The sequence below is a fragment of the Bradysia coprophila genome, unplaced genomic scaffold (genome assembly GCF_014529535.1).
Source record: "Bradysia coprophila strain Holo2 unplaced genomic scaffold, BU_Bcop_v1 contig_732, whole genome shotgun sequence".
Classification (NCBI taxonomy): Eukaryota; Metazoa; Arthropoda; class Insecta; order Diptera; family Sciaridae; genus Bradysia; species Bradysia coprophila.
Window position 1 is genome coordinate 4,662,267 of NW_023503972.1, and position 16,243 is coordinate 4,678,509.

The 16,243-nt window shown below is 36.9% G+C and overlaps 1 protein-coding gene across 1 annotated transcript; it reads left to right on the plus strand.

The window, feature by feature from the left end:
- The first annotated feature begins 474 nt into the window (after positions 1 to 474).
- On the plus strand, positions 475 to 15,835 carry LOC119084259. Its single transcript, XM_037194168.1, has 7 exons — positions 475 to 980; positions 2,313 to 2,441; positions 9,638 to 9,916; positions 10,943 to 11,039; positions 11,106 to 11,980; positions 12,077 to 12,206; positions 13,253 to 15,835. Exons 1-7 carry the CDS (start codon positions 825 to 827, stop codon positions 13,612 to 13,614), a joined length of 2,028 nt encoding a protein of 675 aa, XP_037050063.1. The 5' UTR covers positions 475 to 824; the 3' UTR covers positions 13,615 to 15,835.
- The last annotated feature ends 408 nt before the right edge of the window (positions 15,836 to 16,243 follow it).

Genomic DNA, 16,243 nt, shown 5'->3' on the forward strand with positions numbered 1-16,243 from the left:
AATATGAAAGCCTGCAAACATTTCACACAAAACTCAACGAATTAAAATTGAAGTCGCTTTCGAAAGAGGATTTGTATACATTTTCAAACTGATGAGAAAAATTCTAGCTGTATAATACAAGATAGAGTCTATATACGCCAACAACGTATAATATGATTAAGACGATTTTCGTCTGTATACATACATTTGGCAATTTCAATAAGTAATCTGGTACTTTGATGTTCTTACCTATATTTCATTTTCAAACATGTTTGCAGATGTGAGCGCCGTTAAAAAATAATTCAGACGGCGGCTGGGAAACTTTTATTTTAGTTGAAGCTGAAACAAATTCTTACAATTCAGAAGAAAGAATTTGTTCAGCAAAGTTTCCAAATTCAGAAAATTATTTTTGCCGCGATCTGAACGGCGGCTCTCACGCCTGCTACTGTTTGTCTCGTTACCAACACAACAGTCCATCAAGTTATCGTTTTTTTTTGTTTTTTCAATTATATGCCATAAAAAATGCATAATCTTCTTTTCAGATAAACAACATCACGATTCCCGACTAGAACAAATTTTTGCTATTTTCTTCTATAAATAAAACATTCCCTTGTGGATAATAACATAACAAAAAAATACACAACCCAAAAGTAACACAAGCAGAGACGAGAAGAAGAACAAGACGTATACTTAGTCATCGCACTGTGTATACATATATGAACGTACTATGATATAAGGGTTGTTATAACTCGATACATAAACCGCTCCTGCAAAAGTCATATAGATATATATATTTATACAAACCACCCAGGGAGACATCTATATACATATAATCACACTCAGTCATGGGAAGTTTGCCAAATTTAAACGAATTATGTCGCGAAAGAGCGCAACGACGGATCAACGAGAAATTGAACGAGAACGCAAGAGAGCTGGCTCGCGAGAGAGACTTTTCCAGAGGAGACAAGGAGAAATTAGAACGTTTGCCGAATTTTCCTCAAGTATGTGTAAACCATTGTGTTGATGCATGTGTATGATGTAGCCGTAGACTTGGAATATATACATATTTTAATGAATTCTCGTGCATAAATTTTAAATGGCACAAAATTGTCTTGTTGATTTAAAAGGCAAACTTTTTCATTTAAAAAAAAATTTCTCATTTACATTGTTGGAGTAGGATTTTAAAAATTATCACACAATTGTTTTTGTGCTTAAATTTATAGTGTGAACCCATGTCTATACATAGTACATTTAATAGGGACACTTCGTCCTAGGAATCATTTTCAATATAGTTACTCATGGGGTGTGCATTTTTATTGAATCATAAGCGAAATGATAGTAAACCTTAAGAGAGAAACGAGAAGTAGGAATTTAGCAAAAACAACTTACGGCCACATGATGAAATCTTTTTGCCAACATACCACCACCCCAAAAGTAAGGAAGCGATCCCGAAAAAACCACATAACTCCGTCAAATTCAATGAATTCTAGAAGTGGGAAGACAGCGGATCATGTGCCATAGCCGCATTTTGTGAACCAACACTCCATCTCAATAATCTCAAAACTGCAGAATGTAACCCAAAAAAAATGTCACAGATCCTTCAAATTCCTTGAATTCTACCACTCAGTGGGAAAATTGAGGATAATGTGGGTTGTGGAATTTTCGGAACCAAAATCCCCCAGTAAAAGTTTGAATTTTTAAAATCTTTATTTCGCTTGAGATCAAGAATTAGGATTTGTTGTTTGATTTCTGATAAAATATAAAGTCGAATGTGCCTCTAATGACTCTACTTAGAGGCAGATTCGACTTTACATTTAACATAATAAATTAATAAAGGTTTTTTTTTTAATTTTCCTTTGACCTTCTTGCTCGCCCATCGGAATGTAAATAACTGACAATAAATCTCGTTCAGTTCAGTTCTGCCAAGTTCATCTATTCGCAGAACTTTATGGAACTAATACCGATTAGACCAAGACCTCACTGCATATATCTTCTTGATATAAGTCACTCTAGTGAATTTTTAACTTGTGAGGCACGCCAAACCTTCTAGCGAAAGACTAATAACATTCGATATATTCAGTCGATTAGCGTTAAACGTGCTCAAACACTTACGCCGTTTACTATTCCGAATGAACAATGGTTAAAATGTAAACGGTTTGCTAAATGGTGCAGGTCTGATTACAGCTTTAGGATCTTCCCTTCCAGAATCACAGAAAAATTCCAATGTAACGTTTTTGTGTAATTGTTGTCTCAACCATCGTTTCATTACATCAACCCCATCCTCATCATCCCCCTTCGTTCGTGTTAAATAACCGTTTCGTTCGTCATTCCAGCCACAAGCAACAAATATACCTAGACATCAACATCACAGACACTCGCTATCATCGCGTAAAGTTCATCGTACGCGAAGTTCAGGAGCAACTCACCAGTGTGCACACATTTGGGATGATCCAATGATTGAGGTAAATAAATTGGAAAAGCAAATTTCGCTTCAAGTAATTCAGTGTGGTGAATGCATGAATCCATAAAATCCATTAAGATTACCACTTTAGCCGGTTTATGCAAAAAAACGTCGCAAAAAACCACCAAGCACAATATAGTGCACGTATAGCAAATGAACTTAAAAAAATGAAATTTTCAAGCTCACGTTATAGTCATAACATGACCTATTTACAAATTAGGCGCAGAGGACTCTGTTTATTCAATTTCCACTCACTTCATTTTGTTGTTATAGTCGTAAATTAGATTTTGGCTTTCTTTTCCTACTCCATTCGTCTTGAAACGCATAAAATAGTTATTTGTGACATCGAGTGCAAAGTACTTTATTAGGCTCTAGATGTGTGTTGCACTGAGATTCATACAACGTTTTATGCCACATAGGCATATTTTGCATATTATGATGCTGAGTTGCATAATAGTATTTTACGTGCTATATGCGTCGAAAACGGTTCTTTTTACTACTCTCGACTCCCTCAGCATGTAAAATCCATAAAAATTTAAAGTCTCGTTTTCGTGTGTTTATTGACATCGGATACGCCTCTGATCAACAATATTCTACATTCATACGAAAACTCTACTTTTTATCTTTCTATGTAAAATCATGTAAACTACTGTTACAAAACAACAAAAGCTTTTCTCGGAATCTCTTTTACTATCAAATATTTAAATTGCAACATTCCATTCGCACGAGCAAAGATCATAAAATTCAAATCAGCACCACATTGATGGTGACAGTAAAATTAAAGTAAACCAATGAAAAATGCATCGAAATGTTTTTTTATTTCACTTGAAAAATTTTTACTACTTAGAGAAGTTCGTCCTCCCATGTACACGCAAGAATTAAATAAACATTTTTCTACCTTCTAAGTGAAGGTCGGCATTCGTTTGAGTCATTGAAAATATTTATGAGTAACTTTTCCATCTGTCAATTTCATTTCATTTTCATAGATTTATCGCATATTTGGTAGGGTGGAGCATCTGGGTAGAGTAACATTATCGATAAAATGCCCCGAAACGCTTATTCTGCAAAAACACCATTTGTATCGAACGATAATAACACTGCTGAAACCTATAGATTCTAGAAAGTGTTTTCGGGCTTCAGCTGGATCTCTTCAATATCCTCAAACTGTCGTTCATTTGATTTAAGTTAGGGAACGTTCATCAATGGCACTTGCAGTCAGATTGTTAATAACTCAAAGCGAATTCGTTTTTAGAAGTTAAATGTATGTACAGCGAACCGACGCCTCCATAGCACCATTGGGTTATTGATGATGTATATCTGATAACAACACTGACGGTTTACTCGTTTTATGAGGGACGGTGATCTGTATACAGAAGGTTTTATTAATAATATTGGCTGGAACTGAATTTGTTACGAAGCTTTTCCCACGACATGGTTTCCGGCTACAAACCGTCGCCTGCGGTTGAAACTTTGAACCTCAGGAGAAAACTCTAAAGACAGTGCTAGATTTTCACAGATTATAAAAACTAAAGTTGGACAAAATAAGGTATGCCTCGGAGTAATCGGACTATTTAAAATTCCCACACAGCTCCAGTGTGTAGGTGTGCAAAATCGTAAAAGCGAATTGTGACGGGACAAAAACAAACGACCATCATCCACGAAAGCAAACATTAAAAATTCAAAGTTTCTAAAATGAAGACAAAACAACACCGTCACAGGTCAGCTGACTGAATGACATTTGCAAACGAGCTTTACATGTAATAATATTATCGGCACTAAATCCGAGACGCAAACCAAATAACAGATTGAACACATGAAGGAATAGATTTCTGACAGATACGAGCATTATCTGCTACACAGAATCTGCAATTATTAGAAAATGGACGAGAAAGGTGTGGGCATATATATACTCCTGTAGGTGAAAAATTTTAACGAAACAAAATCGATCCTTCCTAATGCCTGTGAGAATCGTGCTATACCATTTCCATACCCATAACAGCAAAACTGGCAGCTTTTACAACGCAAACTTCCTTCGCATTTTATCCGTTCTTCTCTGCTATATACGTGACATGAGTCTTGACATTGAATGAAATAGCATAGAGCAATATATAATACAGTTTTCTATATGGAGGTGCCTTACCTTTGTATAAAAATTGAAGTAGAAAAATTCTTTCAAAGTTAAGAACACATTATTATTCATTGAAATCAGAGATAACAACAATGCCATAGAATAGATAGATATATATATTCTGGTCGTGATGTCCTTCTACATTGCAAACGAAAAAAAAAATCTCCCATTTCGCAATTTTTATTTGTCAAACTTAATTGCCTTAGATTTGAGCTGATGACGATGCTTTGAAGCTTTCGTGGCATGAACAAAAAAAGTGGTCCGCCGTGTTTTATGTTACAATATATCATGTGGTGGGGCATAATAAATAGTTGTCTTTTATTGCCCTGATGGATTGAAAGTTCGTTAAATTTTTTGTGTCCTCGAATTCAGCGACGAAGGTCGAACTATATATATTATACGAAAGCATATCTGCGTATGGCCTTCATCGCATCAAATCGGCACCAGAAAGACTGCAAATAATGTGAAAAGAATTTTAAAATAAGTCAGCAAGCACATCTAATCTATACAAATTATAATAGCAGACTGTGTACTTGGTTGGAAATTTGTTGCTACAACGAGAATCAAATTTCGGCTACTTCCCCAATCTTGTTTGCAAATAAAGAAAATTTTAGTGGACGACAGCTGTAAGATTGAATATCAAGTTGATTTGATTTGTTTAGAGGCCTCACTAACAGCCTTTCACGGTCAATTACAAGTACATTCTGGACCACCGCACCGGTCTAACGTGACTTCCAAACCACGCCTTGAAGTACGCAAACTTTCTCTGAGGAAAGTTAGTCTGAGTCATTCGGTTTGTAAATCGTTGCAGCCCCCAGCTACTCAAATTATGAAGCGTGAGTGAACTACGTTACCAATGCGATATAATCGCTAAAAAAATTCCATGTCGAATATACCGACTATGCAGACTAAAGGTCTGCACCCAGAAAAAGAAAATTCAGACAATACTCCGGGTATGTGTAAAATTTCTCGGAGAGGTGTAATATACTTCACTGACGTACATGATACATGGACACTGTTTTCTATACGTGAGACATATTGAAATAGTATGTTGTGTTACAAGTATTGTAATGTTGATTTTTTCAGCACTAGACCCAAGTTTTCCTTACGAGCGGAGCGAGTAAGGAAAATTGGGTCGTGTGCTGAAAAAATCTCATTACAATACGTGTAACACATCATGCTTTGTGCCATCCGAGAATTGAAATAGACCAGAGCACAAAAAATCATAATTTTCATTGTAAACAATCACTCTTCAAATTTGATCGATCACATTTCTTTGCATTTTCTCAAGCAAATGCTGTAACAACTCATACAAATTCCATATCAACACTGCTTTAGTGCTTTGAGTGTTGTAATATCACATCAAACGGATGCTGAAATAAGTCACTTTACAACACTCAAATGAGTGCTGAAAAGAGTGGCATTTCAACGGTAGTTACGTATTTCGGTTGTCACATTTAAATATTCATGTGTTACGTATTGTGTTGATGTACGTGGAATCAATGAAAGTGTAAACCAGGTATGGTCTATTCATACAAACCGGTGGTCATAGCGATTTCATATAAACAAACTCACCACTCATGAGAGGTGAGTTTGTTTATATAAAATCGCTATGACCACCGCTCCATACAAAGTTTGGTATTCGACCATACCTTGTGTTGACGTTCATTGCGTGGAATGTAAATAACTTACGAGTGGGACGGAAGTTAAACTTTCATCACGAATTTCGGAGGAAATTTCGCTCAGTGTGTTATGAGAATCCTACATGTAATGGCGATGTACCCTCTGCCAAAATAGAAAATTCTTTTCCAAATTCCAAATTTTCGTTACAATGCCAAAATTCGTATAAATAAAGTATACACTGTCCAGTCTCCGTCGCCTATTTAGAGTACTACTCCTCTGAGAAGTTTGTTGTCTTGTGTGATTGCATTCTTTATCTTAGGCTCATGCTGAGACTCTCACACCTGACAAAACTAATGAAGTAATAGATTTCAATCCGTTGAAAGTTCTTCAATCGAAAGAAGTAACGAACCCGATAATAAAATCGATATGCCTTTCCCAAAGACAACATGGTAGGCAACCTCTAATCGACGCACTGCAAACTCCAACACAATTCAGCATTCGTTCAATTCTTAAATTTTCCCTGATAGTTTACTACCCTTGCCTCGCATTACAATAAATATTTGGCAAAATTTCAGTCACTCTCCACAGAAAAAAAAAGTTCCGATTTATGTTTCATAGCGTAGCGTGATTCGTTTAACTCTCCCCCAATATCAGACCCGAATCAATGAACTTTTTATTCACTTGAGAATGGACGTGAAATGAATGATTCTGTGAGATGTTTTATTATTGTTAAATTATTGGAAGGTAGAATTGATGACCCGATTTTATTATAGCTTAGGCTTTGATTTGTGCTCCTGCGGGGTGATCGAATTTTATATATATATGGGAGTTCGTGATGTGGGACACGGTGCCTTATTATGTGTCTGATCGTAGTCTGGTAGATGTTAGACGATTGAATCACTGCGAGAACACTTATCGACCCCGGACAAAGTATATTAGAGCAATATCAAGAAATTCATCGAGTATATAATCGATGTGCGACAAAGAGTGAGAATCGAATTTCCGCAGTTCAAATAGAGCAAAATTAAATTCAAAATTCATGTTCATGTTTTGTTTACTGACAATGGCATGGTATTGCATGAATCAATGATTCAGAATGATTGAATCTACAAACTGTTCACTTTGTATAACACTAACGTCTTGATTCTGCAGTGTACCAGTAATTAATTTTGAATGCTACGCTACAGGCACATTGGAAAATTTTGTTAGTGTTAAGTTTGGAAAATTCACCACAGTATGCATTTTACTGACACGTTAATCTGTTGGCATTTAATGTTGGTTGGCTTCAGGCTATTTAAACAATAGCAAAATGCCTGAAAGTTTTCGATTTATTTTTCTCGAAATTACCATCAGCTCGTCAAGAGCAATATTTTCGTAGCATAATTGATGCGCTCTGCATACATATTTGCTATTCAATTTTCTGAACATTACCCCCATTATTGCAATGTGAAATTCCTCCTGTTTTTTTTTTTTTGATATCAAAAGGTATGTGTAAGTCACGTAGCTCGTAGCAAAACCGATTACAATTGAAGCATTCAATTTGTGTATATATTTTGCTATGTCTACATCTCATTGCAACTTTTCAGAAAAGTTAAACATTTCACGATAAAATTTCGAATTGATGACAGAGAATGAAGGAAATGAGTTTCGTGTGTGAAACTTGATGATCCGAGGACAATATTCACGTGAGAAGCAATTTCCATTTTATGACTTCTCTGTAGAATAGTGTATACAGTTAACAGCATGAGATAAAGTTGTAGAAAAATCACACGGAAAATTGTACAGCAAAGAAACGCGCGACAATCTGCAACTTTCGTTTTCATACAAAAATGACAGATAATCGAGGGACTGTTCATTAAAGCCGCATCGTATCGCATTATTTGTGTGTTTTAGAGCGCTTTCGAAAGCTTTGAGCTTCTTCTGGATTCCATTAGTAAAAGCGAATTCGTTAAATTCAATAGAGGTCTAATGCTTGATTAAGTGGAAACCAAATCGTTTGGCCACCGTCTAGATAAACTACGCCTCTTTTTAATTGTTTAAAGAATAAACGGAGAGCACACGGAGTAAGTGGAAATCAAGGCTAAAGCTCTAGAAAGCTGTTTGAAAGTAGATACAAATGCGATACGGTGCTTTAGGTTCACATGGCAAAAATAGGTCCTTCTTCCGGGTCACGTCTCGAATTCTACAAATAATCTCTGAGGTAAGTTAGATGCTTAATTGATATCTCACCTAAATGTAGGCTAGACAAACATGTACACAAGTGTATGGGATCGGGGTAACTTCATACGAGTCATTCAGTCCGTAACTTTTGAGTGAGCTTTAGGGTGTCACTAATATGAAAAATTCCATGTCAGAGAAATGATAAGTTGGTACGCCTGTGGCCAGATAGAAGGAACATGTGAATGACAGTTGGCTACCATGGTGAATTTCGTACTAATTCTCTCACATTCTCTCCCATAGGGACCAACTGCCATTCACATGTTCTTTCTATCTCGCCACAGGCGTACCAAATTATCATTTCTCTGTTCCATGTGGAATTATCTGACACTTGAATCGAAACTCGATCATTTTGTAGAAGGCTAATACGTCCTATCCCGTCCTAATGTTCACACATTGTTAATTATGTATAAGGGCGGTCTTTTAGCCCTAAAAACTTAGAATTAGTCCCCTTACTACCAGCAACTAAAGTATTGCTCTTAATACCCATTAACACGATCCGTAAATGTTTATGATGTTTTGTGCTATATTAACACTCCTTTCACAACAGCTTCACGTAAAGCGTTAAATTTTTCTTTTTTCTTTTGTAAGAAAAATTGATATGTATGGTGGCGCGCAACGTATGGTATGGAGATGTTATAACGAAAATTTCGGATTGTATCTCCTTCCTGTCTAGATACGCTTTTAACAGCCACACATAATCATAAAAAAAAGGAAAATATCGATTTGAATGGGTCGCAATTCGAACCTTCCATAGCATACAACACCTTTCATTCCATTAAAAATGAAAAGATTTGAATGCTTTGTATGCAGTGACAATTTAGGTGTAACATTGACATTTTTCCATTCGAAACCAGGGGAAATCCTATACACAGTGGGTAGATATGTACAATTGAATTGATGGTAGCAGTATTTCGGTCGTTTTTAACCCGAAATGTAAAACATTGGAATTAAAGTTTTATGTTTGAGTAAGCTTGCACGGATGTATTGTTGTGTAATAATGCCTTACGTGCCACTTTGCATAATTACGTGGTTTATTGTATGGAAGGTGCAGCGAATGTCGTTAGCATTTTTACATTCAACAACTGAAGCTAGTTTCATGCGGACAAAACCCTCGTAAAATTCTATTTTACTTTACGAAAATTTTACGACCGAGATTTATATTACACCGAATCGATACGTACCCGTTTCCTCTTCGCATGTAAGTTAATAGTTTCCGTTCATTCCAGCACATGACAGCATACTCGCCTATTTCATCTCGCAGTCATCGGGCAAATCTAACGCTACCACCATATCAAATACAACTGGCCGCAGCTGCTAGACGCCGAGAATCAGTTAACAGTTCCATAGGTGCCACATCAATAAAACGGTTACTAACCATAAATAATCGGGGATGTCGTCATAAAGTACCCGAACACATACGATCGAAAGTTGCCAAAAATTTTAGATTTCTAGTAATAGCACATGGGCTCACATGTGCCATATTAGTGCCTCTGATTGGATTACAGGTGAAAAAGACTTTTTCTTTTAATAATTGCAAAATGAAACAGTGAAAGAGTTGCGGGAAAGAGGAAATATTCTCTGGAGTAAGGGATTTAACCACAGCACTGGCACTCTAGGTAGAATGGAATGAATTATTTTTTTTACGTCTTGATGGTGGAGTATGCGGAGAAAACCAAAAAAAAGGAAATTCTCGGGATTTGATCGGCAATCAAAGTGATGATTCGGGCAATGTCCGAACTTTTTCTACGCGTTTTATCTGTTTCTCCAAAATAACAATAGATAGAAGTGCATCCGTGGTCCTTCTGGCCTTTTTAGTTATTTTTTATATTTTTGAGCTAAATCGATTACGTTCGGATGGTATTATGAGAAACCAGAATGAGGAATAGGGTGTAGCGGTTTTGACAAAATGTCTTAGTTCATTTAGGGCTCAGCCTGAAATCTACTCAGCTGGTCCATCTGATCATTTTATGAAAGATTTTTTTTTTCAAACTTTGATTTTGTGCTGCCGCCAGATCGATTTTTGAAAATTTTGTCGTTTATGGTCTTCGTCACATTTATCAATTTTTTACGGTGGGTTCAGTATACATAAAATGTTGGGTCTATATGGTTATCTTATCTCCACACTTCATAGATTATTTTACAAAAAAGATCAAGTTTAAAAAATATTTTTTGAGTTCGTGACTGATTGTCAAAGTTCCCCGATGGTGTTTTTGAGACTTTAATTTCGCAACAAAATGTGATGAAAATGTGCAAAACTGTAAATTAAACGTTAAATATGCTAAATAAAATGATCAGATGGACCAGCTGAGTAGATTTCAGGCTGAGCCCTAAATGAACTAAGACATTTTGTCAAAACCGGTACACCCTAATGAGGTATCCTAAGGAATCCTAGGTTTTGGAATTGTCGGGAATTTAATTAGGTCAAACAATTAGTCAGCCGATCTCTGAAAAAATGTTCTTCCCGCAACTCCCATCAAAAATGTTTGATTTACGATTTTTAATCAAACCTCAACCGCCATCACCTGATTTAGGGATCTAATTCCATATGGCTGAACAATGAGAAATGGTTAAAATTTGGGCCTAACGTTGGTTCTTTATTGCTCAGCCTGTGTTTCCTAATTACTTCAGGTATGCCATTCAAATGGTAGGGAAACGAAAACTTATGAATTCAAATCTATCTTTTCATCGATGCAGGAATGTGCTTACTAACTACGAGGATCGTTAAAAAAATTGGCTACGTACTGTTGCTGGTTATCAGTTACGCCGGATTGTGTATTTTCCTGTTAGCTCATCTGTATCCCTTGGTCTACGTACTATTACCGGGCTATTTGATTCTTGGTGCTACGCTCGGACCGAGCTGGATAGCCAAATGGAATTTGGTCGTATTTTTTGCAAGTCGCATTAGTTGCGGCCAAAACGAATGCAACAATACACCATCTGCGGTCGATGGTGTGGATGAGCATAAAGCATTTTGTAATCGTGATGAAAGAGTCCGCCGTCTAGCTAGATGGTATCATGCGTCCGAAAATCTGGGCATCGTTCTTGGAGCATTAATTGCCGCCTTTGTGATGACCTGTGCATCGAAAAACAGTCAGTGCTTTTATGGGCGAAATGAAATGACGAACGCTGTGCATAAGCCGATATACAATGAAAGCGTTGCCGCTTCAGACAAATGGAACACGAATGTAACACAGTCGGTGGAAAGGGAGTACGATATTAATGCTGAAGCAACAATTAGTCAATTGAATCAACCGTTTGACAATTTCTATGAGATAAATGAGCAAGGTCAACGGATTTGTGGAGCAGATTCATGTCCCGTGTGGATTGAATTTAATTATACCGAATCGATTGGAACTGTTGGTGCACAGTACAACAGTACAATGCCATTGATAATAGCCTACATGACATTGGCAATAATTGCATTAACATTAACGTGTCTGTCGCAGCAAATAGATAACAGTTTCAAATGCGAATCAATAAAAGGTATGACGGACACACTATTATATGCTGGACCAATGTCCTTTTTCATCGGTACGGAACAAGGCTATATGCTGGGTGACTTTACCAAGGTGAGTGCATTATTACATCGAATTACGATTTTTTGTCAGCCGGTGCGACGGTCGTTCGAAATCGAGTGCAAATTGACATCCGTTCAAAAATTTCAGGCATTCGTTTCCTGTTCAATGGGACCGAATATTGTGGCCGGATCGTTGATTGGAATGGGTCTGATGCAATTAATCGTGTCATGTACATTGAGTATGCTCCTGAAACATACGAAACGATATGCCGTTTTAGGTAAATTGTGCTTGTGTTGTCCTTCCTAAATCATAAAACATTTCCAAATGAAGTTGATGCGTGCATGTGACACATTGAATGGGTTCAAGTTCGTGTATACATACGCGGCGACCTTGTCTATATGTAGCAATAAATTGTGATAATTTAGGGTGGACCGAAATTTATTGGACATTGTGTGATCATTAACCATGTCGTAATAGTTATTTATGCAACAAGAATCGTATGAAGGTGTCTTATTGCACTAGATGTCGATTGTTTACCAGAGGCATTACAACCCTAGGGTATGAAACGTAAATTGACTGTAAGCTAAAGCTGTGGGAAGGGATCGGCTTCGGCTCGGATCAACAATCACACGAAAACCCGACTTGTTATATAGATAACTATTAAAAGATCGATTACCTCTTGCTATGTTGAATGTAATGAAGTACAAGATTGTGAACACTAGGTGAAGTAGCAGATTTAGCAATTGCATGGAGATACTAACAAATATTTCGAAAGCGAAAATCAAAATAAATTCAAATTTTCGAGCACCCTACAATAATAAACTACGCTTTTTACGGTTGTATAAAGAACCACTGAACGGTTATATCATCCATAGCTTATTACGTACATTTTATTACACAATCCGTTTTAATGCGAATAATATCCTGAGAATTGTTGGTGTACTTACTGTGCTATACGTTCTACTGTTGAAAAACGTGTAGAGTTCAGTTGACACACACACTGGCTTTCATTTTATCAGTTTAAGCTTTCCCGGATACATAAAAAAATTCTGTTATTGATGGCTTTGTTGAAAAGGGTTCTGGATTTTTTGTTTTGTTTGTGTGTGTCGGTAAATAAGATGAGCAATGTGTCTCAACGGAAAGACCTTCGTTTAATTTTATTTTAAAATAAATTTTGTCCTCCCGTAGCCATCATTTGCATTAATCCATTACTTAGATTACATTTCCCGAGATATTTCCACACTTTCCATTAAAGTGTGCCATAGTGTCCTCGGACACCAAGCCAAACAAGAGAAAATATTTAAAATCAAAATAATTTTCCAGCGGCCGGTTTCTTTTTCCACGCCTGCTTGCTACTGGTACTTTCTCGATGGAAACCGTCTCTGGACGACAGTGCCCTTTTCTATGTCATTGCCGGATGCTGGGGTGCCTGCAATGCCATGTGGGAAACGTTACAATTTGCATTGATCACACTGACGCACACCGGTCATGTCATCGAAGTCACGTCACCACTTCAGGCGCTCCGATTTTTGGGCCTGGGCGTAACATTCGCCGCACACGGTTTACTGTGTGAAAATATCAAAATTTTAGTTTTAGTCATTTTACTTGTGATAACCATAATTCCGTACGGTATGCTAGAGGTGCGCTTGGAGGCACAACGGAAGAGCCAAAAGGAAAAGCTCTGACGCAATTTTACCAACTAGCTGTATGGCAATCGAATTGCTGTTTCGTTGAACAGTCGTCGGTCGTTGTGCATTAGCTATTCGCTGGGACACAACGAGAGCATCGGCAGAGGATAACAGAGGGATCAATGTCGCTGGAATGAATGCGATCTTCCAGCAACATTTTTGCATTGCTGTTCATTGTTTCAGCATTCGGACGCGTATTCACCATTGTGAAGCAGAAAGTATGTACCAGTACCTAACTGTTTGTTTGTCGTTGTTTATTATTGTGGCAACCATACTGAACAAAATGTATAATCGTGTTGCCAAAATGTGCATCAAAGAGGGTGTGTTTTAGTTTGTAAATGTTATGGAATCTCTGACCATGAATGTAATGAGGACGTGCGAATGGATTAGTTGAAGAATAGAAAGTTCAGATCGGTCAGTCACTGTATAATTGACCGTATTCGATTTTGTATACTGGGTCTATTACGTACGGACTAACGCATCTGTTGTATTTACAGTTTTCACAAACGGAAAGCTATAAAAGGATTGTTGAGTATTGATAAAAGAGAGAAGAAAATATAATTTGGATCACTTGCTTTGGGTCAAAAATGTTTATGAAAATATTCAATGACAAGTATACCTCAAGGTAAGATAAATTCAAGCGGTCTTTGTGTATTCTCGCTCTGATCATAACAGTACTGTTAAAGTTCAGGAAATATACTAGATTACCTGGTGAACTTTGTCAGCTGTTACATACAAAAATGATGCGAAATTGAAGGCATCACACCTTTTTTGCATAGTGTTCACTGACAGAAGAAAACAGGTTAATTGAATTGATCTGTGGGTCAGCTCTCATAAATTCATGAAGGAATAAAAACATTGAGAGTACACACTATACAACACATGTCAAAGTCCCTTGTGTAATCTAGTATATCTTTAAACTATGTAACACAGTCTAAGTGGCCTAAGTCTAGCGGCCTTGAGATTTTAGTACTAATTTTGAAAATCATTGGTGGAGGCTGACTTATCGCGACTTTCTTCGAATTTTTGAAATATTACTTTGAAATCAGACATAATGACGAAAGATATATTTTGGGTAATGTAATTTAGACCGTAGTTCAAAATCGACGCAGTAAATTCACATAGTATGGCCAAGGTCTTTTATTAGGAGGTTACGTCAATCGATATTTATTTGCTGGGGAAGTGTCACAAAAAATTTGATACTTCTTGATGCATTTCAATATGAAAACTGAAGTTGTACCAAAATCTTGTTTGCATAACGTACATACCAAAATTTTTGCGACAACTGTCCCAGTGAATAGCGTCACCTTACTTCTAATATAAGACCTTGGATTTGTAAACAAAACGAAAGGCAACATGAAAGTGAATTGTAATTGGACTAGGTATTATATATATATATATAGACGACATATCAATACTTTGCACATATAATATGGAATTGTTAATGGAACATGTGTATCCTATAATTTATTTATTCGGGACTATTCATTAATGACGTTTGTCGTCGTTGATATGTTGTAACGACTTTCAAAATCCAAACTAAAATATCCGAAATCGTAAAATTGAGCTCAAATTATGGATACGTCATTGATGGACAGTGCGCCAATAAAAGTGGACTTTGAAAAACATTTAAAAAGAAAATCTAATCAATAATAACCGCAGTAAAACTATGCATCATAACACCATCGATATTCGAATACCGAGTCTAGATATGCAAAGTTAAAGGACGAGTTAAATTTCGATGAACGTGCTAGTAGAGTTAAGTTGACAATGTGAGGGGATGAAAAGGAGAAGTCAAGTTTTCGTCCACCACAAGCGTTCTTAAATTCATGCACTTCTGTTGTAGTGCATAGTCAACCATAGTTTTAATGTGTAAACGTCAAAGTGAAAGTTTGTATTCAGGCTGAGCATTCAGGATGCTTAGGAAGCCTAGTGAGAAAATTAGGTCAATTTGGGCTTTATCGGAGCCACTTTTGGTTCGGGGACAAATTGCCGTCATTGACGCAGTCATATTCGTACTTTAATAAGCAAAAGACTGGGTAATTTGTTCATGTATTGTCCGTTGACAAGTGGATTGCGACCGGTTTCGGGTGTTTTTTTTGTTCTTTACACGTTGCCAAACTTTGTTGACAAATTCAAGATTTTGTAATAGGAAGACTGCTGCGCAGATTGCTATGTGAACAAGGACTTCACCTATCACAAATTAAAGATCTTGGACATATACTTGACATTACAATGTGTGCAACATAGGGAAACTCAAACACCACCGAACCCCCGTGCTTCCTATCTAGGTGGAAAAAACACATACCGAACGAGCTAACCTTAATCTATACTTGTATAAAGTACGTGGCTTTCATGACAGCATTTTGTTTCCGAATCTCAAGTGGTGCTTCAAGTGAGTATGCTTAAAACCACCGAGCCAGACACGATCCATTTGTTCCAGCTGATAGCTGTTCTCAGAAATAATTGGCTCAAGTGAGTATGCTTCAAACCACCTAGCCACACAAGATTCATTTGTTCCAGCTGATAACTGGTCTCAGAAATTTTTGGCTAAATTAAAACAATCTTGAGAAATTGGTGCTAAAGGATGCTATCAGAGAAATTATCCAAAACTCTATTGTAGTAG

What these genes read in the sequence shown, in the direction of transcription:
- LOC119084259 (XM_037194168.1), top strand. Translation starts at nt 825, where the DNA reads ATGGGAAGTTTGCCAAATTTAAACGAATTATGTCGCGAAAGAGCGCAA. An exon ending in GTTTGCCGAATTTTCCTCAA is followed by an intron (nt 981 to 2,312) that starts GTATGTGTAAAC and finishes TCGTCATTCCAG; the next exon opens with CCACAAGCAACAAATATACC. An exon ending in GTGTTTCCTAATTACTTCAG is followed by an intron (nt 11,040 to 11,105) that starts GTATGCCATTCA and finishes TCATCGATGCAG; the next exon opens with GAATGTGCTTACTAACTACG.